Source organism: Mizuhopecten yessoensis, unplaced genomic scaffold, assembly GCF_002113885.1.
Source record: "Mizuhopecten yessoensis strain PY_sf001 unplaced genomic scaffold, ASM211388v2 scaffold716261, whole genome shotgun sequence".
Lineage (NCBI taxonomy): Eukaryota > Metazoa > Mollusca > Bivalvia > Pectinida > Pectinidae > Mizuhopecten > Mizuhopecten yessoensis.
Genome location: NW_018480028.1, coordinates 382027 through 404402, shown reverse-complemented (window position 1 = coordinate 404402; position 22376 = coordinate 382027). Strand labels below are relative to the sequence as shown.

The following is a 22376-nucleotide window of genomic DNA, read 5'->3' as shown; positions in this document are numbered from 1 at the left end:
AGGTATTGAACCACAGGACGGTGTACCATTTGTATGGTATAGAACCACAGGTTGGTGTACCAGTTGTATGCTATTGAACCACAGGACAGTGTACCAGTTGTATGGTATTGAACCACATGACGGGGTACCAGTTGTATGGTATTGAACCACATGACGGGGTACCAGTTGTATGGTATTGAACACCAGGACGGTGTACCAGTTGTATGGTATTGCACCACAGGACGGTGTACCAGTTGTATGGTATTTAACCACAGGACGGTGTACCATTTGTATGGTATTGAACCACAGGTTGGTGTACCAGTGGTATGGTATTGAACCACAGGACGGTGTACCGGCTGTATGGTATTGAACCACAGGACGGCGTACCAGTTGTATGGTATTGAACCACATGACGGGGTACCAGTTGTATGGTATTGAACCACAAGACGGTGTACCGGTTGTATGGTATTGAACCACAGGACGGTGTACCAGCTGGTGTATGGTATTTCAGTGGTTGGTAGCTATAGCGTTCTAATAATTAAAATCGGTATCAGATTCACGCCGTCATTAATTAGCTATACACATAGAGGCACATCCGTAAATGACCTTTTTAATGAGTTGTTATAATTAGCTAGTTATAATTGGGACACTTAATCCAATAAAATGAAAACGAAACATGCATAAATTTAGGACACAGTTTATTTCTTTTATATATACAAGATACAAAAAAGACAACTGTTGTTTTTTGATGGCCCAGATAATTGGGTGGAATGTACAGGAAATTAAAGTAGATGTCTTTTGATAGGCAAGACAAGCGGGACGATTTCTGATACAGTTGTACAGTGTATTATTAAAGTGAGAATTACGACAAACCTTAAAATATTGAAATTGTCCCACGCTGGTATTTCCGGTCTCTAATTATCTAAATAAGCACATGTCATTCGACATCATGATTACATGGCTAACATAAGTAAACACATTTTACTTCTGGAATTCTGTATTTTCCCTTGAGAAATAAGTTTCCAATATGCCTATAGTTCAGTTACTGACACATGTAGTACAGCTAATAAAAAATAGGTTGTTTCAACTTAAATTGTCTATCAGAAATAATGATAGGTGCTCATATGCAGAGAACAACATTCTTCTAATAGCGGCGATTGCATAAATTGAGAAATTAATATGATCCGTCGTCTTCTTTAATGATCACACAAAGCATATAGACACGGAAAATATTGTTATAACCCATTCACCCCCGAAGCCACATTCGTTTCTTGCCCAATCAAAGTCTTAAATTAAGCAAGAAAAGTCTTCATGCTATGTCCATATATTTGACTGATACGTCCCCTCTCGTTGAATCAGACTGGTCTTAATGAGTTATCAATGACGAGCTAGTCTGCTGTGACACAGTGCCATCTACCCTGGAATTACTCAAAGTATACGGGTCACTTATATTGTACATCAATGTAAGTTGTGCAACTCCGATTCCGACGATGTATATAATAACTCACACATCTTCACACGTCACATAAAATCCATATTTTATCTCGTTAACATCGCTGACGATAGGTTGTGACGTTATTCTATCTAAGGTCGAAAAGAGTTCATCTCCATGGCAACATTTTCTCTTGACTGCATCTTGAGATACATCAGAATGTTTTCTTTTCCGGTGTGGGGTCAAACACGACTTTCTTTCTGGTGGATTCGGGCTGACTGGGAACATATCATCGAAGTCGAGGCTGTCTGACGAGGAGACCGACGATGAGAGGGGCGACGATGAGGACCATTCGGAAGAGTCGGGGCTAGACGACACATCGCCACCTATGTACGGGTCACTCAAAAAGTCAATCAAACTCTGTCCGTTCGGAAGGCCTTCGTCCAGCGTCTGAGTGACAGAGTCCGTGGAGGGCGAGTTGGACTCCGTGAAGTCGTCTGCTACAAGACTCATTTCGTTTAGCATCTCGTAGAGGAAACTGTCGTTTTCGTAACACACCATGTCCAAGTTATCATCTGTAATAAAAGAACGTGCATTGTCAGGGATTGTGTAAAATATACATCGGAAGTAGGAATAAAATGGTTCACGGAAGTACGTGTTTGCCCTTTGGATATTATTTTATGATAAACGTTGATTTTCTATTCTGAACAGTTAACTCTTTTTTGTTATACGAATGAATTTCAACAAACTGATAACGACTTTAATAACGAGAGATCCCAGAAGGAACTTGCCGTCCAATATCGTACCATCTAGATATTCATTAATTCTATGTCAGTTTGATCACCTGGCAGCCAACTTGTTCTTCTGATCAGTCTCAACTTTATATGCACAACTAATGACCATGCCAAGGGAACCCATATATCAAATTAGAGAAAGATTCCTCCAGTACTTTATGAGAAATAACGATAACCAACTTTAACTATAACAAGATGTCCGTTAGGCCGCCATATTGGTAATCAGATCAGTCCAAAAATTCTCTTTAAGCAGTAAGAACCAAAAGAAACCTTCATATAAAATTTGAGAAAAATCCCTCCATTACTTCATAAAATAGCGCTAACAAAAATTAAACTTTCAAATTCAAGATGGCTGTCTGTCGTTCATCTTAGTTTTCTCTAGAACTTAATTTTGATATGCGTAATAAAGGGAACCTTCATATGAAATATCCAAAATGGACTTTATGAAAAATAGCGATTACAGCCTTTAAACGCTTACAAACTTTAACTATCAAATTCAAGATGGCTGCATGTCGACCATCTTGGTTTTTCGATCAGTCCCAAAGTTCGATTATGACGATCTGCAAACTAAGGACCATGGGAAACCTCCATAAGAAATTTTAGAAAGACCTCTCCAGTATTTTCTGAGAAAAAACCCCGCTCACAAGAATTGTTTAAGGACGGCCAGACCACGGACGCAGGGTGATTTGAACAGCCCCACAAAAATGGGTCGAACTAGGGGAGACCGGGATAAGTCCGGCCACCCCAGATATTTTTAGTCTTGAGTAATATTTACAACTTTTAAGGGTCTTAGCAGTTTAGTTGGCTGGGCGTGACATTTACATGAAAAAATGACGAGGAATACTCCATAATAAAATCACTAAATGGAAGAAAGTTACTTTTCGGAGGGTAGAACAAAAATCATCACCTCATGATCACATCTTTCTAGTTTTGCAAACTTTCTGTAAACAGAATTGCTACTTATTAATAACATACGTGTAACACACTGACATGTGGTGGTAAGCATTGACTATCGTATTGCTGTAATATACGAATTTATTGAAATTTCAGTTTAGGGCAGGTTCGGCCCTTGATACCGGGCCAAGTTCCGCTCATGCAACGCATAAAAATCGTGAATTTGACGGGGAAATCTGACGGACGTGTTCGCACTTTCTTTATTATTTTATGAAAGGCGTTTAATTTCTCTTCCAAGTGGTGTATACACACATATATTTTATATTGTCCAGAACGACTTAAATAAAAATGAGCCAAACTTGCCCCGGTCTCATGACTACAATTTTTTACTGACTTTGAGCAGAGACGTATAAAGTCAGAAGAGTAACCTTCCTGTCAGATTTTGAAGCTTTCAATTTTTTCCTAATCTTTAATTTGCGGCCCATATTATTGGACACTTAATTTGATGCTATGTATTCATAATTCCAGGATGACAACATTGGTAAACTGTACGCTTTGTTATGTAAAGGTCTGGCGGATTTCGACACCTGCAATTTTTTTTCAAACAATTTGAACAACTATATAATTCTGTAAGATACACCACAACATTATATTTTTAAGAAAATCTTCTTTTGAAAATGAACAAAAAAATACAACAGCAACTATGGTAATATTAACATAGATAAACGTTTTGGTCACTTTACATAATCGCTTATTTAAAAATATGTGCCAAGACCGATAACTCTCGCAAAATTGTCGCCTCAACTCTGTTGTTGGCTTCTCTCAGGAGTTTTCAGGCTGTTCTAATGTAATGTGACTTTCTGTGTGGTTTTTATCTTTCGCGAATTAAACGATTACATTTTTATTTGAAGTCAGCATTCAATTATTTTTGTAACGCATTGTGTTATAGTAAGCTGTCATAAAAAAAACAAGTGCAAACCTATTAAAACATTCCAAAATCACTCATTTCCAACCGCAGATGACCTTTCTATGATCACATTAAATATCATTGCATGCATGTGATGACTCATTTTAAAAACAAATTAAATGTTCTTCGATTATACCACCTCGTAACGGTGTCAGGTCGTTTCGGGACTTTTTTCGGGTCGTTTCGGGAATTTTCATTTTTTTTATCTTCTGTAGTACCATTGGTTTTTTTCTTTTAACATATTTTAATGTCAACTAAATTAAGACAATCGATTGGATAAAAATTATTACAACTTATCATAGCCTTCTCCCTTCATACATTGACCATAACATGATTTTAATAACAAATGAATAAATATATATATAATATTCACACAGACACAAATACGCAACATGAAAACATCTTTCAAACTATATTGCTGGATTTGATAAATTGATTCACATGTCCTTAATATATTCTGCGTGTTTCACGTTTATACTTTCATGAAATTTAATGCTTAAAACATTGTTAGAATCAATGTTAACTCATTCGTCTCTTAATGTCGGTAACAATAACGGAGAATAAAGTGAATTGAAAACAAATTATTACAATACCAAACAAGGAATTAACCCATCAGTAATGAAAGAAATTGATGTTAAATTTCATAAGTTCCTCTAGATCTGTATTTAATAATTAGATTAGTTACATCAGGTAACAACACACTGTCAATCGGGGAACTAACAATCTGTTAAACACTATAATGATCCCAAACACGGGTAGGACGTGATACAGGTCATAGACTAAAACCATACTTGTGTATTTACATGACTTTTTATGAAACGGGAGCGAAATGTTATTTATAAGAGAAATTTGTATATGTCCCGAAACGACTTGATTATATATAAGTCCCGAAACGACCTGTTACCGAAACGACCTCTGTTACCGAAACGACCTCTGTTACCGAAACGACCTGTTACCAAAACGACTTGTTTAAGTCCCGAAACGACCTGTCACCGAATCGTCCTAGTAACATACAGGTCTATAAAACATTTGATTGTTACCACATCTGTGTTTATTTCTGTTTATCAATTAGACAATTTCACACAGTATTGTGTCATGCACCTTATAACAACCCAACCCCTCCCCCTCCCTATAGCTTCTCGACATCTTTTAACTATTAATATGAGTTTCCGGGGTGGCGACGGATTGTACTAGGTGATGGGGAGTGGTAGGAGCTAGTTGATATTTACAGACTACGAGGGAAACATTATATATTTGTCGACACACTGAGTAAAATAATGTAGAAGGTCGTTAAAGGCCTGTTTATTGATCATTAGTTGTAAACTTCCATGCCGAAAATGTATTATTCGTGTTTCTCCTTTTATTTTCATTTTATTTTCTGTCGTATATTTTGATTAGACATTTCACAACTGTTTATAACTTTTTATTTTTTAATTAGACTGATGCAATAATTAAATAAAGATATCCTGTTCGTCTGGTATGACTTTAAAATTTACGGTACTGTTAAAACAGAATGATTTGATCAGAGGCAATAAAACCAGTTCATCTTTTAAGTTTAGTCCGTCTCTGACTTACCCAGTATTGTCGCCAGTTCGTCTTCGGAAGGTGACACACAGGGGCTTGTGGCCGTCTGAAGAAAACACTCACACGGGCAAGAATCAGAGAGATGGAGCATTAAAGTCGGTTGTGCCCGAACATCAAGTTTATCCCATCCGGGAACCTGGGTCATATCCTGGTCACAATCCATGTCACATTCCACGGACAGGAGATCGAATGGCGAAGTAGTCATTATAATATGCGCGTGCAACCTGTTGTTTTGTAGATCTATATGTGTCTGCTGGTCAAGTGGGCTGCTAAGATAGCCCTTCTAGGATCTCTTTGACGTACCGTTCTCTACAGCTATTGGTCAACGACTGTCCGGAATCTGTCAGCGATACTGACCACTCACGACTGAATGTTATTTGGCTGTTATTTGTAGAATAGGCGGAGAAGACACCAAAGCATCTTGACCGACGCGCACCGCCACCAAATGACCACCCGCTGTCCGCGCGATGGCTACGGAGTGATCTTAGTCCACTTACAATAAACACCCTAATGAGTGGAAAGTGACGCAAGCACTCGTAACTCACACAAGGACAATAGTTGGTGTTGTTTCGACTTCAGAGATGATAAGTTCTGTATATACAGGGACATCAAAGACGATTTAACACCTAAATGTAAAAACAACTAATTGACGATGCTCTGATTTTACCGAGAAATCAGTCAGACGTGAAAATATTATTAACAAAGTATGATAATTAAGAGACATCTTCCAAATCCAGAATCCTGCATTCGGTAGAAATATCTTCTGCACCCTTGGAATATTGCATGACGAAACCTTTTGATTTCGAAGATGTAGAATACAATACTTATTTAAATTATTTGGAGAATGAAATGAATTAATGAAAACATTTAAGTAAATAAATCGACCTTGTTTCAGTTAGAATTTTCGATGTTAATAAAATATATACATTTATATAACAACGACCCTAGAGTATAATTGTTGCACGTGCGGTCTCAATCTCTTTGTAGTTTGTACTATTGTTATTGGTACCTTTTGAACCGATCGGTCAGAACACCTGGGGTAATTAAGGTTCATTCCGCTATTCATAGTCACTAATTACATACTACTTGTCAATTATGGCTTACGTTTTTGTTAGAAATTTCTTTTTAATAAATGTACCGATTATGGGGGGAACATAAGAGATGCTGAAAAATGGATCTACAACAACCAAGAAGTCGATATAGTTAATGAATTTAATTATTTGGGAATGTTAATGAATTTTAACGGAAAGTTCAATGTCACTCAGAAACAAATTACTAACCAGGGAAGAAAAGCTTTATTTGCAATTAATAGTAAATTGAGGAAAAATGATTTCAATATTAGTACAACATGTTCAGTGTTTGATACATATGTCAACAGCATACTCGAGTATGGAAGCGAGATATGGGGCTTTCACAAAGCACCAGAGATAGAAAAGCTCCATTCTGGGTTTTGTAAACGATTGCTTGGTGTCAAAAAAAGTACAGGTACTGATTTTGTATATTACGAGCTTGGTAGACAGTCACGTTACATAAATAGAAAGTTAAAAGTTATAAAATACTGGTTAAAATTAAAAGAATCCAAAAATTGTATATTGGCCACATGTTTAGAAGAGCGATTAATAATGAATGATGATTGGATAAACAATATTAAACAAGAACTAGATAAACTTGGTTTATCTTACTTTTGGACTAGTGATGCTATAAATGGAAATATGTACAAAGTAGTAGAACAACGATTTAAAGATTGTTACACCCAGGAAATGAGAGCAAGAATTATAAATGCTGCCAGAGGTGACCTATACAAACATCTAATTGATCATTTTTGCATGCAATATTATTTACTGAAACCTCTTGATAATATATATAAAAAATCTATAGCCAGTATTAGATTGTCATCACACCAGTTAAAAATCGAAAATGGCCGCTATCACAACATTGATAAGAGACGCAGAATATGTGAATGTTGCCAAAGTTTTGAAATTGAAGATGAGTTCCATTTTATACTGCAATGTCCATTTTATATAGAAATTAGACAAAGGTATATTAAAAGGTATTATTATAAATCACCTAGCGTTTTCAAACTTGTGCAACTGTTAAGTATAAATAATGTTAAGGAACTAAATAATCTTGGAAAATATATTCATTTTGCCTTTAAGAAAAGAAAAACGCACTTTGGCTAAAAGTGAATATTATCGTTATATACCTCACATATGTATTTCAGGTATATTTCGAATTCTAAGAAAAGCATGACATCGCTGAAAACGAATTATTACTTTTACTTCTGTCTGTCTGTATAATAGTAGTATGATTGCTGATGTTGTACAACATATATGTATTATTAAACTTAATCAATAAGTGGTACATAAGTGGTAGATTGACTCAGCACTAATGTAATCCCATTCAAGGTAACATTGGCTCATCTCCGTCAGTATGTGTCTGTTAAGTTAAATTTAACTTAAGTTAATTTTTCTTGTACTATTATGTTTATGATGTATTTTATACATACATGTTTATGTTACTCTCTGTGTTCGGTATGCTTGTCATGCGAGATCACTCTCCAAATACGTATGCAATAGGTATGTTTTGTAACCATGTATACCTTGGCATTCTGTCGTTAAGTAAAGAAAAACATACTTTGGCTAAAAGCGAATGTTATCGTTAAACACCTTTCATATGTATTTCATGTATCATTTCGAATGCAAAGAAAAGCATGCCTAGACTGAAAAATAATTATTACTTATACTTGTGTGTGTGTGTGTGTGTGTGTGTGTGTGTGTGTGTGTGTGTGTGTCTGTCTGTCTGTCTGTATAATACAAGTATTATTGCTAATGGTGTAAAATGTATATTCATTAAACTTAGTAATAATTGGCATTTATGTAATCGCAATCAAGATAACATTGCCGAGGAGTTACCTCCCGTCTCTTGTTAGTATGTTGTTTGTGTATCGTATACAGACATGTATATGTTACTTTCTGTGTTCTGTATGCATGTCATGAGAGATCACTCGCCACATATGTATGTAATAATATGTATTATATTTATGTATGCCTATGGGTCGTAAGGCCCCCGGAATAAACTTGAATTGGAAAAAAAAAAAAAAAAAAAAATCTTCAAAAAAGATATATATAGGTTAATGATAAAATTACATATGGGTTTATTATTTATTTTTAAATGTGTGACCGAGGAAACGCAGTCTAGGCACGTGTTAAACATACCACCGATTGTGGTTTGTAGATCAAGAACATTTTACGAATCAAAGAAGACGTAGAAAACTCAAAATTTTATATAAAATGCACAAATTAACTACGGGTTATTTAAACGATCTCTTACTTCCAACAATAGCAGAGGAGCGGGACCCACCACGGTTAATAGAGGTTACAATATCCTTCTCCTTCCGTAAGATTGAGTGGCTTTTAACCAAAGGAACAATATGTTGAATAAATCGTGGGTGTGGCTTCCCTTGGGGAAGATGGACAGGGGAAAACGATACTTCCTGGGTCATAACACGGTAACGGTAGAGATCCCCACCAACTGTAACCATACACTCGTGTCCACGATGTCGTGTCCACCCAAAGGAATTTTACTCTTTTTATATTTCTTGTACTCTTTTGATAAACATGTATGATTTTCGACAGGTTTGAAATTAAAATAAAATTTCAGTTGAGCCATTAATGGCACTGGGCTTTTTTTGTCCATGTGCAGTGGCGGATCCAGATACCTATCTGGGAGGGTTTCCAATTTTCCTGGGGGGGTTTCCATGTAGGGAAACAATGNCAGGGTGGGGGGGATTCCTGAAGCCCAAAAAACCCCTCTGGATCCGCCACTGATGTGTGCATCTACTATGTACCTTTACTGAAATAACGAATGAAATTGGAGCCTAATAGTGTTCAAAAAGGGCAATAACTCTTGTCAACAAATTTACCGCATTGATGGGGATTAATCCTACAAAGTTTCAAGTAATTCAGATGGAAACTGAGGGACCAGTTTAATTAAGGCTACGTACGGAAAGAGATATATCTGAGCAGGGACAGTATATATCCATTATACGTCCCTGATCTGAGTGACTTGATTTATGCCATATACATTTTAGAAATTAACTATGAAAACGATAGTGACCGTGCAAGGTAATGACAATTAAAACTCAAATATTTTCACATCTCGTGAAAAGTTTAATTTTTCATAAAAAGTACATTTCATTTTTGAGGAGCATCGGCAATGACAGATGGACAGTAGAAGATTTTTCATTCCACATAATAAACTGTACACAGTAATATATTTTATTATATATATCAAGCATTTTGAGCCACTTAAACAATCCAAATAATATTATTTTTGTTAAAGTAACTTATATTTACTATAAATATACAAAGATATCCACGTAATCAAAGGCACAGTCATACATTTCATCAGAGCGTTTATACTGTACTTCATAAATAAGAGAAATACTCCTTACTTCACTTCAACCAGACCTTTTTCGGAGCAGAGACATATTAAGCCATATATAGTATCACGGACTTAAATAACAGGGATTCTCTAATCTGATTCCGTGATAGTACATCTAGGAGCTGGTCCAGGACAAGTCAGGGGTTCAACAGGCAGCGTTTTGTTTGTTTTGTTTTTCTTTTCGAAAATCTGGTGGATTCACCTGCATACCAGCGTAAAGGCAGCTACACGTCTGCCAGTGATTCTGTAGTACATTTTCAACATGATAATCAAAATACTGAAAGTGATTCGGATGAGACACTGATTTCTTCATCCTTAATCAATAGAAAGTGTTATCATCATTTCATATTTTCACTGATGATGACATAGAGTATCTTCAATAGACATTAATCCAGTTAAAACATCTTTACTTGACATTTTTATTTTATTTTTTTACCAATAACCCGACGGTATTTTTTTAAAGATGAATATACACTAAATATTAATCAGGTTCCAATTTTTTAACCATGTTCAAAAGAAAGGAGTCTGGAAAATATCACATAGTAAAAGATGTTTGATTTAAGATTTCAGCAAAAGTAAAATGAAATGTATCTCCTTACAAAGACACTAGGATGTTCCCAGTCACATACATTTTATTATAAATATGATCCGAATTTGGTGGAGGGATTGTTAGATCTCGCCACTCAAGGAAAAACTCGTAGACACAGTATTTTTTTTTATTCAAACAACATTGTTATTTACAAATTAGAAAATGTGATTTTACTCAAAGATTTATTGATATCTGGAATAGTCTCTCACAAGATGTTATTTTATCTCGTAACGTAATTGACTTTAAGAAAAACTTGGACGAATTCTGTAAAGATCGTGATTTTAAGTAAGATCATACAGCGACTTATATATAGACTTATTTTATGTTTACCACAATGAATTTCAAATTATATTGATGTGGATATAGAGGCAGCAATGCCTGTGCCCACTAAAATCCTATAAAACAGTTCAATAAAAAGGTTCATGTATTTTCCTGTAAAGCAGTGGGCATTCATATTGCCTATGAACCGCATCTTAAAGCAGTCTTTAATGCTCAATGGAAAACTCCCTTGTAAGATACCTCCTAAGTATCAACAGTGAATACATTAAGTCATAGATATAGTGTCCCTCGTTTACCACCTAGGTTACAGCCAGTATACAACTCATTGTAATGTTTCTCAGAATTGTCTCCCTTGATTTATTGCTCGACCTCGTTACATCAATATTTTACTGAGCAAATACTGGTTGTATAACAAGGGCTTACCGTACTATATCCCGTTTAAAGCTTGTGCAAAAAAAACCAGTTAATGATTTTCAGTATTTGTTTTAAATTTTCTGTCTAAAGTCTTAAGTCATCATTGAAAACTGGACGAAAATGGCAAAAACTACCATAAGGGAAAATTTAATGGAGTTTTTCATGTTTAAGATTGCTTGGTGTGATGTGACAGCAATTTCTTGTGACCATTGACGAAAAAAATGTAAGAAAAAATATGAAATAAAAAAAAACATCTGATTAATTTGAATTTTCTATCATTATTTGTTTTTTGTTACTGATTTACTGTCATTTGAAATTTCTTAGGGCTGGTCTTAATATATAGTAGAGCTAACAGGGACTTATATACCTTATATGTCTCTGGAGCTAAATAGGAATTGTGCATTTCTGGCAGGATATAAAGGAATATGTAAAAATCTCATGGTCAGATTTCCAACAATTTATCATTTATGCTTCAGTCCTATTTTAAAACAGTTAAGGTCATTTGAACCAGCCAGGTTTTGGTGGTGAAGGAGCATATGGAGAAAAGCCACCAACCTGCAGCTAGTACCTGGCAACTGTGGGCGTGGAGCCTGGCACCCATTGATGAAGGGCTAGTGATCATAGTTGGTCAGACATTTTAACCACCGCGGCCCTCTCCTCTACTATCACACTTACACATATTTAATGGTGTGTTTGAAAACAGTAACAGGCATGAAACCAGTAAGATTTATTGTAATATTTATGGGTAATTTCGGTGAATTTATTTCACATGTATTGGTACGACACTTTCTTTAGGAATAGTTTTCAAATATTTAAACTTGATTTCTTTTCACTCACTCCACTAGGCGAGATATCTCATCAATCCTGTACCAAAGAGCTGCCAGAGACGGCATACCTCCCCCACCCCTATCATGGATGGGGAGGAAACTTTCTTTAAAAATATCTTAACAATCTGTTTTACAATAGCACTATGTGGACATGCTACCCATTCTCTGCATATGAAATGCAGACATTGTACAATAATCTATTTACAAGTTACACTCAAGACCAGTGAAGTATTTGTGCTAGAATTATCCATACAGCAAGTGTGAACTACTTACGACAAGAAATCAGTTATCGCTCTTAAGCAAAATTCTATTTTCAGCAAAAGTGACCTTGACCTCTGACTGTCTGGATCAATAAGCTTATGAAGTTATAATCCGAACAGAGCAACAAAGCAAAATTTTATTTTTAGCAACAGTGACCTTGACCTCTGGCAGACTTCACCCAAAATCAATAGGGTTCTTTGTATCCATACATACTGAAGCATGATCAATCGTTCCCAAGCACTACAGACGGACGGACGAACATCACACATGACGGCTATATCCCCAAAACGGATAAAAATGGTTGATGAAAATCTGCAAGTGCATAGAGAAATTATCTGTAGGTTTCGGGAGATGAACGAACATTGATATATGTAACAGCTCATCTAAAATTATGGCAAAATATGTGGAATGAGAGCAACTACTACAATTGTTTTCCTCATTTACAAAGGTAAATCCAGCAAATTATAGAAACAACAAAAGCAAATAAAAGTCAGAACTTCAAATAAACAACAAAAGACAAGCAATAGTTGACAGGTATAAAATTTACCAGAAGTTTTAATTAACGAAGCGTTGATAATAAACAAATGAGAAAGAATCAAAATGCACTTTAACAAAAGATATCCTTGATATTCTGTAACCAACATAAATAGTTCTCTTCAGACAGCACAAGTCCATGAGGTGCCAAGCCCCGATTTCTTGAAATTTCAAAATTAAATTAGTTTTCTGTGAAGTAGTTTTTGCTACATAAATAGCTCCACGCCAGTTAAATTGATTCTAATGAAGAAGTAGCTTTCCAGTTGATGATCCTGTCAATTACTGATCATAACTACGAGAAAAACGGATTAATTCCTCCGTTCCAAGTTAGGTTTCCATATCAACATTGGTGGTTAACTTTATTTAATCGGCTCTTTTAGGTCATGAATTTTCATCAAAATTGTTTATTCACTATGAGAAACATAAATGATTTTTTTGTAAACCACAAGATGTGGTATACACTAGTTATATTAACATACACACTGCTTATAACATTACGCTTCACTTTGTTCAATCAACCACAAAATATTTTTCACTTCGTTCAATTAAACACAAAATAGTTCAGTTACCTTTTTTGTAACAGATATAGCCATCTCTAGTTACTGTTGAATACCTTTACTTTTTTGTAACAGATATAGCCATCTCTAGTTACTGTCGAATACCTTTACTTTTTTGTAACAGATATAGACATCTCTCGTTACTGTCGAATACCTTTACTTTTTTGTAACAGATATAGCCATCTCTAGTTACTGTCGAATACCTTTACTTTTTTACAAACAAATTGTGGAAAACGCATCAGCTGGCGTAGTCCTCTGATCGTTGTTTGATTAACGAGTAAGATCATTTGGCGTACCATTGTACATTATTCCTGTCTGTAGTTACATGTAACCATAGTGACAACAGTTGTGTACTTTATTCCTGTCTGTAGTTTCATGTAACCAAAGTGACTACAGTTGTGTACATTATTCCTGTCTGTAGTTACATGTAACCATAGTGACAACAGTTGTGTACATTATTTGGAAGTGACCTATTAAAGACGTTGGCAGTTTTTTTTTCATTTGCAGACATTTAATTTTAAGACTATTACTAATACCTGCCTATTTTTTTCTTCTGAAATCAGGGCTTGACAACTATGGAATACTGTGTTTATAGCTATAATTTTTTTATATTGAAGCCGTATTAATAAACATAAAATATAGTCCATGCTGAAGTTTGAAGTTAACTTTGTTAATTCTACAACAAATGAAATTCATACAAGAAACACCTAATCTTTAATATCAAGCTGGAAAAAAAATCAATGTCTGATGAAATAATATATCCTGTTTGGTAAACACAATGTAGTTTATTTGATTGCAAACGTGTATTATGCTATAAGTTTTATTAAAAATACATTTTTTGTGCATTTTACACTGAATTCATATACAGGTACAGAAAAACTTCCATGAACATTCAAAGTGATAGTTCAATGGACGTTGATATTAGATGTACACAATTCAAGATCTCCTTATCAGAAGAAAGTGATTTGAGACAACCTATTTTTTTACCCAAAATTCCAGTGACATCTTCATATACGTGTACACATGACATACTCAATGTATAATTACTATAATAGAACAAGAGGCCCCAGGGCCTTCACGGTCACCTGAATCCTAGTTTTTAGTTTTGTTGTTGAAATATGAAGTGGAGATATTGATGTCCATCATCCCTACCAATTTGAGTAAATAAAAGTTAAGCATAATGTTAAGGTAAGTTTGTCAGGACCATGAGTTGATCATTCCTAGACAGAGTTTCAGTTAAATCGGCCTATTAGAAATTGATTTTAAGTTTAAAATAGTTTTTTCACTCTCAAAATGGCGGCCATGGCGGCCATATTGGATTTCTGATATACCCGAAAAATAACAACATCTTGTCAGGACCATGAGTCGATCATTCCTACCAAGTTTCACTTAAATCAGCCCAGTAGAACTTGACTTGCTAGAGCTCAGGTGACCCAATGATTGACAAGCCGTGGGATGTCTTATTTTACACAATGCAATGAATTTAGTAGCACTTCTAATAAATGTGAATAAAAACATTCGCATCAATTTTTATATATAGAAATGTTTCTGGTAATCAGAGCCCAGTTTTCATAACTCTAGTAAGCTTGTGATGTGAATTTTGAGAAATACATGTGTCTGTAAACTTACATCCTTTATTTTTCCAGATATTTGTTTTCCCCAAGATCTTTTCGAATCACTTCACATGTAGGTTTAGTTCTAGGTGAAAGGTTTGCATTTATGTGCAAAACCATACCTGTATTTAGAGTTTAAACAACCAAGTTGACCCAAAAAATTAATGATACTGTCTAGTCAATAGCAAAAACCAGCAAAAACCAACTGTTGCGAACAGGACAGGAAAAAAGAAAGAAGACAAAACATTCTTGCTTTCATAGTATTATTTTTTAGTTACCATGACTGACATTAAACTTATTCCTTTTCTCAGTGTGTGGTTAGTTTGAAGAGTCTAGAGTACAGACAACTCTAAAACATCTTGCACTTACCGGTAGGTTTTAAAACACTGATTTTTTAATTTATTTTTTAACGAAAACAAGTATTCTTCCTATGGCACATTCATGAGCATCTTAATTCTCGTCAGAAACAACAACTTTGTATATGTTTCTTGTTTAATTGGCTGTATAAATGCCGATTAATGAGAAATAATTAGCAAATAAACAGGAGAAATATGTAATAAATGCCGAAATTTGCGGACGGAAATGATAAACATTTCATGTAAATGTAAGTTTTAATAAGTTTTGTCTTCACTGGTGATAACATAGGGACATTTGTATTAAAGTACGCAATATTGGCAGATATACCACAGGGCCAGTTTTGTGTAAATACTGATTAGGGAAAGAACAAAAATAAAGATTTCCAATGTTATTTATTGATCCAGCACCGTTGGTTGTAAAAATTGAATATCACTGAATCAGATTTTTAACAAAACTGTCCTTAATTTACTATAAAACATATCAGCATTTTCCTTGGATACCATTAGCGATCTTAATACATCATCTTAGGGGGATAACATTAGTGTACCAGTAAGTATACTGTTGGCTTACATTGGGGACTTATGGGCAAACAATATTTGCATTTTATACACGTTAACTCCCAACAGATACAAAAAAATATTTTCAAAATTCTGGGCTTGCGCTCTCCGACGTCATGACGATAATGAACGCTCCACATGCTCCACGATGTGAATAATACAAACTAGGCTATGCAGTTTGTTCCTTGATGTGTAGAAAGAGAACTGTGCGGCAGCATTATACCAGTAGAATTTACTGGCTTTTAAGTGAGGTGTTGCTCCTCTGTAATCCTCAAAGGTATCAGCCTAGTGATTGGTAAGGATTTTTTTTACCTGAAACCAATCCAATTGCTAGCCGCATGCCTTTGTTTTTGTCGTGACATATTCAAGGGGTGCAGAGAACGAATGGGAGTAAAACCCCTGAAATATTGAGGATAACAAAATGGTTGCGCAGTTAATAACGTTTTCTCCAGGTTGTGTTGCCAAAATCGTCAGGGATTTGATTGCAAACTGCGACATATTTCCCGCCTTGGTGTACACTCTTTTTTAGGTCATGTGTGATGATATGTATTAGTCATCAAAATGTCAAACCATTAACATTTCACTGGTTGTGCTGTATGAACATACAACAAATTATCTATAAATCAGTAAAACACTGTTTAGTCAGCCAATATATGTAACATGTCAGTGACATGACTCTGGTGTTTTATTGGAAAACACCATGTCATATTGTTTTGCATATTGATCATTAATAGATCTTCGGAAGTAACATAATCATTGAATTAATTTTGGTGTGTAGAAGGTACCGATCCATATTTTGAAATCCATTGATAATCTCCAAAATGTGTTTTTTTTCTTCATATTTGCCAGCAACATATAAAAGTATTGATTGGTAAATCTGATCGGCAGTTTTGCACCAATGTCAGCCAATCAGATTTTGCGTTTCATTTCGTTGGTATCTACTGAGAGTTAGGTAGCAATAACATGTATCATTGTGTAAACTGTGGCAGTTTTGCGAAATAAAAATTTTCAAATAAAGTATTAGCTTCAAGGTTTCACAGATGTGGCTATATGGTGCATAACACAAGAGTTAATAAAAGGGGCTGGTCGGGGAAAAAATGTCATATTTTCTAAAATGGCATACACATGTTTAAAATACCTTCTTATGAAATATACAGATACAAAGTTTGCTGAAATTCACTCCATAAGAGTAAAAATTATAATTATATTAAAGAAATCCTAAACCGTCACCTGACAGTCTAAAACTCTNCAAATTTTGCTGAAATTCACTCCCTAAGAGTAAAAATTATAATTATATTAAAGAAATCCTAAATCGTCACCTGACAGTCTAAAACTCTCAATTGACCCAGATCAGTGATGTAATTTTACCGCACGCGCGTCATCAACAAGGCCAAATGTAAACATTGCGGCGAAAGAAAAGATGCATGCAAAAGTCATGACAGGCACGAGGTATCAATACCGTTATATATAACAACAACATATATGTAGGACTACTACACGTGCATCATACATGACCTTTGAAAACAATTATTTACGTATAGTATTGCTGTCTTGTCCGCTAGTTGAGTCCAACATGGCACATGAAGGCCTGCTATTGTTGTTATCTTCACTGCCTCACTTTCGAAGCAACCACGTGACATATAAAATAGATCTGCGCTAAATTTACGCGGGGCTTCCCCGAGATTTCAGTGGTCAAAACTGGACATTGCAAGCAGAACTCGACCATCATATTGCCGTGGTATAACTTTTGGAAGGCCAGAGAACGCATTTAGACCCATTTATTTTATATTTTTCCCCCCGACCAGCCCCTTTAACAAAACATACCTTGAGACAATTTCCATTGACAATGGTACCTGCATTGATTTTTAGACTGCAAAAACATCTGGTCATCGTAAAATTACACCTTCTGTAACAACAGTCAGATCTGTTACAATTACTTCCCCAAGATTTCCTGCCCCCTGTTTGTCAGATCTATTACAATTGCCCCCCCCCAACACTTCCTCTTATCTTTTTATAGAGCTATTACTGTTAAATCCCAAACAATTCCTTATATGCTTTTATCAAAGCTGTTCCAATTACCCCCTCCCCTCAAAGACGTCCTCCCATTGACAGAACCCGTGTTGCTACAATTACCTTTTCAACACTTGCTTCCAAGATCATCATAGCTGTTACAATTACCTCCCTGCACACCTCTCACCACCATAAAATACAATATTTTGAGCAATACAGTAACAGTAGCAGTATTGTCATCAAAGTAGCTAAAATCATGAATCACACATTCGCTGAAGAACAGACATGGTAAACGATTGAAAGATTAAAGCGAGTAACAAGCCTGCGCTACTTGCTGCACCCTTCCAAGAGCTTGGACCAGTAAAACAGTAAAATCGTATCACATCCAAGTGTTCCATGGTCTACTGAAGGTAACAGTAGTCCTTTAGTTCCCTACATAGTCAAAGTGGGTGAAAACTTCCAATTGTTTGAGTCATCCTATTAAGGTTTTCTAGGGGTGACCAAGTGGAAGTTTCATATCTAGTCACACTGTATATAATAAATAACGGTTTGTAAAAAACAACTATAAACATTGAGTCCAAGTCTTCAAGTTCAACATGTTGCAGACTTTTTTCTTCTTCTGTAATTTTCATTTTTTCTTCCAGTATTTTTTTTTTTTAATATTTATGTTACGATATCCTCCTAAAAGTTTCAAGATGCTGCAGACTTGAATTTTGGTAAACATAGACCAAACTTGGACTCCATTCCATCAAATGTAGCCTTGGCGAGTCTGTAGCCTCCGACATGGTCTGGGTTCCGTGATAACTGCTCCTCCAGAACCGGAGACTTTCCTGCTGATCCTTCCGGTCGCCTGTAGCACAAAACACAAATAATTTTAAGTGAACAAATGTAAATCTGGAAAAACTTTTCATAAAATATCACATCTTCACATCTTTTATGTCAGTTGTTGAGGCTTTCTCATTAAAAATTGTATTCTAACAAATACCACACTGACAGGGCCTCTCTCATTTGGTTTCATGTGATCTCTGTTTGAACAGTTATTCTGAATACCTAGATAAAAATCATGGCCTTAGGATGACCACAATACTATTGTTACCATGGTGAACTTTCACCCCTAGGCTCAAAGATGCCATTTTAACCAAAAAGAGAATATAAACCCCAGGCTCCATTTCTTTCACAGCATAGTTGGTGTCATTTTTTCTCTCTTTTTTTTGGGTCAGGAAAAACTATCTGATAGAATAATTTATTTACAGATTGACAATACTGCTCCACACCATAAGTTGAATCTATGCAAGAAAACCATTACAAATGTAAATACGAGTTGTTTTCTGTCTCCTGTTAAATTATTTTAAGCAGTAAGTTTACTTGATACTATATTTAAGGTAGAATAACAATTGGTACATTATACGCCTGCCCACATCATTGTGGGAGTCAGATTGATCGTGTGATACAACTATAGATTGATGTAATACAACAGTGATAGACATAGAAAATAATATCTTGTGTGTATGTGCAAACAAGCAGTGCAGGCTATGGTGTAAAAAAGTTCAGGGAGTTTTTATGAAACTTGTCAATTTTTTATAACCCTCATGCAAAGATTCTGTAGCTGTGACCTTGACCTTGAATATATGAATTTGACCTTCACATAGGCTCTTAAGAAAGCTGTCAGAAACAAGAGGCCCAATGGGCCTGAATCGCTCACCTGGTATTAATCTCACACATGTAATCTTAAAAGTGGACTAAAATACAACAACAGGCAGAATGTCAGTGTTTGATTCATAAGAACCTATCAAAAGATTTAAACATATGACGCCTCTGACCTTGAATGTCGAACAATGCAAGGACATTAGGTTGAACAGAGTTTATAGTCTTCCAACCCAGCATGCCTCTAGCAAAATATCATTACCCTGGACCTTTTGGTTATACAGAACAAATCATTTAAAGATTTCAACATATATTGACCGCTGTGACCTTGAAAAGGGCGAAGGTCATTCAATTGAACAAACTTGGTAGCCCTTTATCCCAGCATGTTACTGGCCAAATTTAAGCACCCAAGGCCTCTAGGTTATTCAGAAGAAGTCGTTTAAAGGTTTTAATCATATTTGACCCCTGTGACCTTGAATATAAATCAAGGTCATTTATTTGAACAAACTTGGTAGCCCTTCATTTCAGCATGTTACTGGCCAAATATCATCACCCTAGCCCTCTCGGTTATTCAGAAGTCGTTTAAAGGTTTTAAACATATTTGACCCCTGTGACCTTGAAAATGGATGAAGGTAATTTATTTGAACAAACTTGGTAGCCCTTTAACCCAGCATGCTTCTGGTCAAATATTATCAACCTAGGCCTTTTGGTTACTGAGAAGAAGTTGTTTAAAGCCAGGTGAGCTAAAAATGCATAAATTTTCATAAAATCTGGCTGAACACTTTAGCCAGGAGTGCTTGGAAAGCCCAATATAACCAACATCATGCAAAAGTTCTGTAACAATTGACCTCAACCTAGAACATGTGACCTTGCAATTTACTTCTCTTGAGAGAATGACGTCGGCAATACCAGTGTGTGAAGTTTCATGAAATTTGTCTGAAAACAGGAACCTGAGTACAAGCCAAATAACGTATTTCCTTATAATCATGCATAAATTCTGTAACTGTGACCCTGACTTTAAACGGGTGACCTTGACCTTCCAGTGGTCTCTTAAAGATTGATGACCTTGACCTTCTGGTGGTCTTACAAGATTGATGACCTTGACCTTCCAGTGGTCTTGAAATATTGTGACCTTGACCTCAAGTTTTCTTGAAAAAGTGATGACTTTGACCTTGGGAAGCGGCCAAATATCTAGTTTAGACATCCATGTCCATCATGGTATTAAGGTTGTGTAGCCCTCTCTTTGACACTGACTTTCAACTGGGCATCAGGAACACTTGTGTGACGTTTTGTGAAACTTTGTTGAAAACCTAGAGTCAGGAACTGTAGATGTAACCTTTAACTTTGGAATTACAGGAAATTTGGTTGAAAACTTGTTAGAAACTGCAGACGGCCATTTTGTTGATGGACAGACCGATTAACAGGATGACGCCAAAATTATTAAAAAGAAAACTGCAGTCTCTGTTAATACTCCGAAAGTACAATATATGATCACTATAGATTAACTCTAAATTCTTTACTGCAAGCAACGTCACTGACTGTACAACAGTTTGGCAATTATAAATTTAAGCACTCTTATTTAAGCGAGAAAAACACTAAAATAAAATGACCACTGAAATATGTACATTTACGTAATCTATAACTATTAAAGGCAGGAAATTCCCTATGCTTAATTCGAGGAAAGTCAATACAGTGTAACTTAAGTGTAATTAAGCTGATGATATGGTTATTGGGGCTTAAATAAAAAAAGCGTTTTTAACAAAAAAGTAATAATTTCAATAAATCCAAAAGCTCTAATAATGTTTAAACATACGCGATTCTCCTATGTGAAGGTTTTCTGAAAATCCACACAGAATTTTTGTATTTGTTGTTTTCATCATCCATAAACAGTCATTAACTTGGCCCCAGATCAATCAAACCTCTCAGTTTCATTCCTTTTGCAAACCTTTCCATTTTGATACTAATGCTCTCTTCACCTTTGGAAAATGCCATAGGAAAATCGAAGCCTTAGTGAGCACCACCTTGTGGTCGAGACAAGAAGACGAGTTCAGTCTTTCAATGTACATCAAAAGAGTCTGGCGGTCATGTAATGGTAAAATTGACTGGCTCTGAAGTCGGTGGCGCTCCTCTGTAACCTTCAAAGGACCAGTATCAGCCTAGCAATGGTCAGGATTGTTTACCAGTGACCAACTAAACAGCTATCTTAATGCCTTCAATTTTGCTAAGACATGTTCCAGGGGTGCAGAGAGCCTACATGAGCGTACCGGAGTATCGATCGAGGATGACAAATCATCTACCAATACATTTGTTTTTGTAACCAAACTAGAACACTGACAGGTCAGTAAGGGCCCCGTCTTGTGGCAATATATCCCCCATAATCATCAAGAAGCAATCTGCCCATATAGCTGAGCTTGACATTTGATATGTGGACTTCAAAAAGAATCGCAAGGAAGCAAAATATATATTTTACATGTACTATGATGTGAGTCTTGTTTCCTTCCACCTCCATATTTGCTGGGCTAACAGAAATGTAAATACCGGTGCAATACTCATTTGTTAGCTTTGATTTGATTTATTTAACCTTATATACCTCCTCCATCAAGAGCTAGGGTCAAAGTCAGAGATCCACTTTGTCTTTGAC

At 35.7% G+C, this 22376-nt stretch overlaps 2 protein-coding genes and 1 long non-coding RNA gene across 4 annotated transcripts in view; all 3 read right to left on the bottom strand.

The window, feature by feature from the left end:
- Positions 1–717: 717 nt before the first annotated feature.
- LOC110442411 lies at positions 718–5995 on the bottom strand. Its single transcript, XM_021486007.1, has 2 exons — positions 5642–5995; positions 718–1986 (listed from the first exon to the last, which is right to left on the bottom strand). The coding sequence occupies exons 1-2, from the start codon at positions 5853–5855 to the stop codon at positions 1484–1486; spliced, it is 717 nt and encodes a 238-aa protein (XP_021341682.1). The 5' UTR covers positions 5856–5995; the 3' UTR covers positions 718–1483.
- Positions 5996–12985: 6990 nt separating this feature from the next.
- Positions 12986–14821, bottom strand: LOC110442409. The gene is made up of 2 exons (XR_002462015.1): positions 13758–14821; positions 12986–13659 (listed from the first exon to the last, which is right to left on the bottom strand). It is a non-coding gene; the product is annotated as an uncharacterized LOC110442409 (long non-coding RNA).
- A 2999-nt stretch (positions 14822–17820) lies between these two features.
- LOC110442401 (calcium-binding mitochondrial carrier protein Aralar1-like) overlaps positions 17821–22376 on the bottom strand; it is a 42068-nt gene continuing 37512 nt past the window's right edge. For both annotated transcript variants that reach the window (XM_021485996.1, XM_021485997.1), the window contains one exon: positions 17821–18941. In XM_021485996.1, coding sequence (XP_021341671.1) covers positions 18782–18941 — 160 coding nt within the window. In that variant the 3' untranslated portion in view covers positions 17821–18781. The remainder of the gene's footprint in view (positions 18942–22376) is intronic.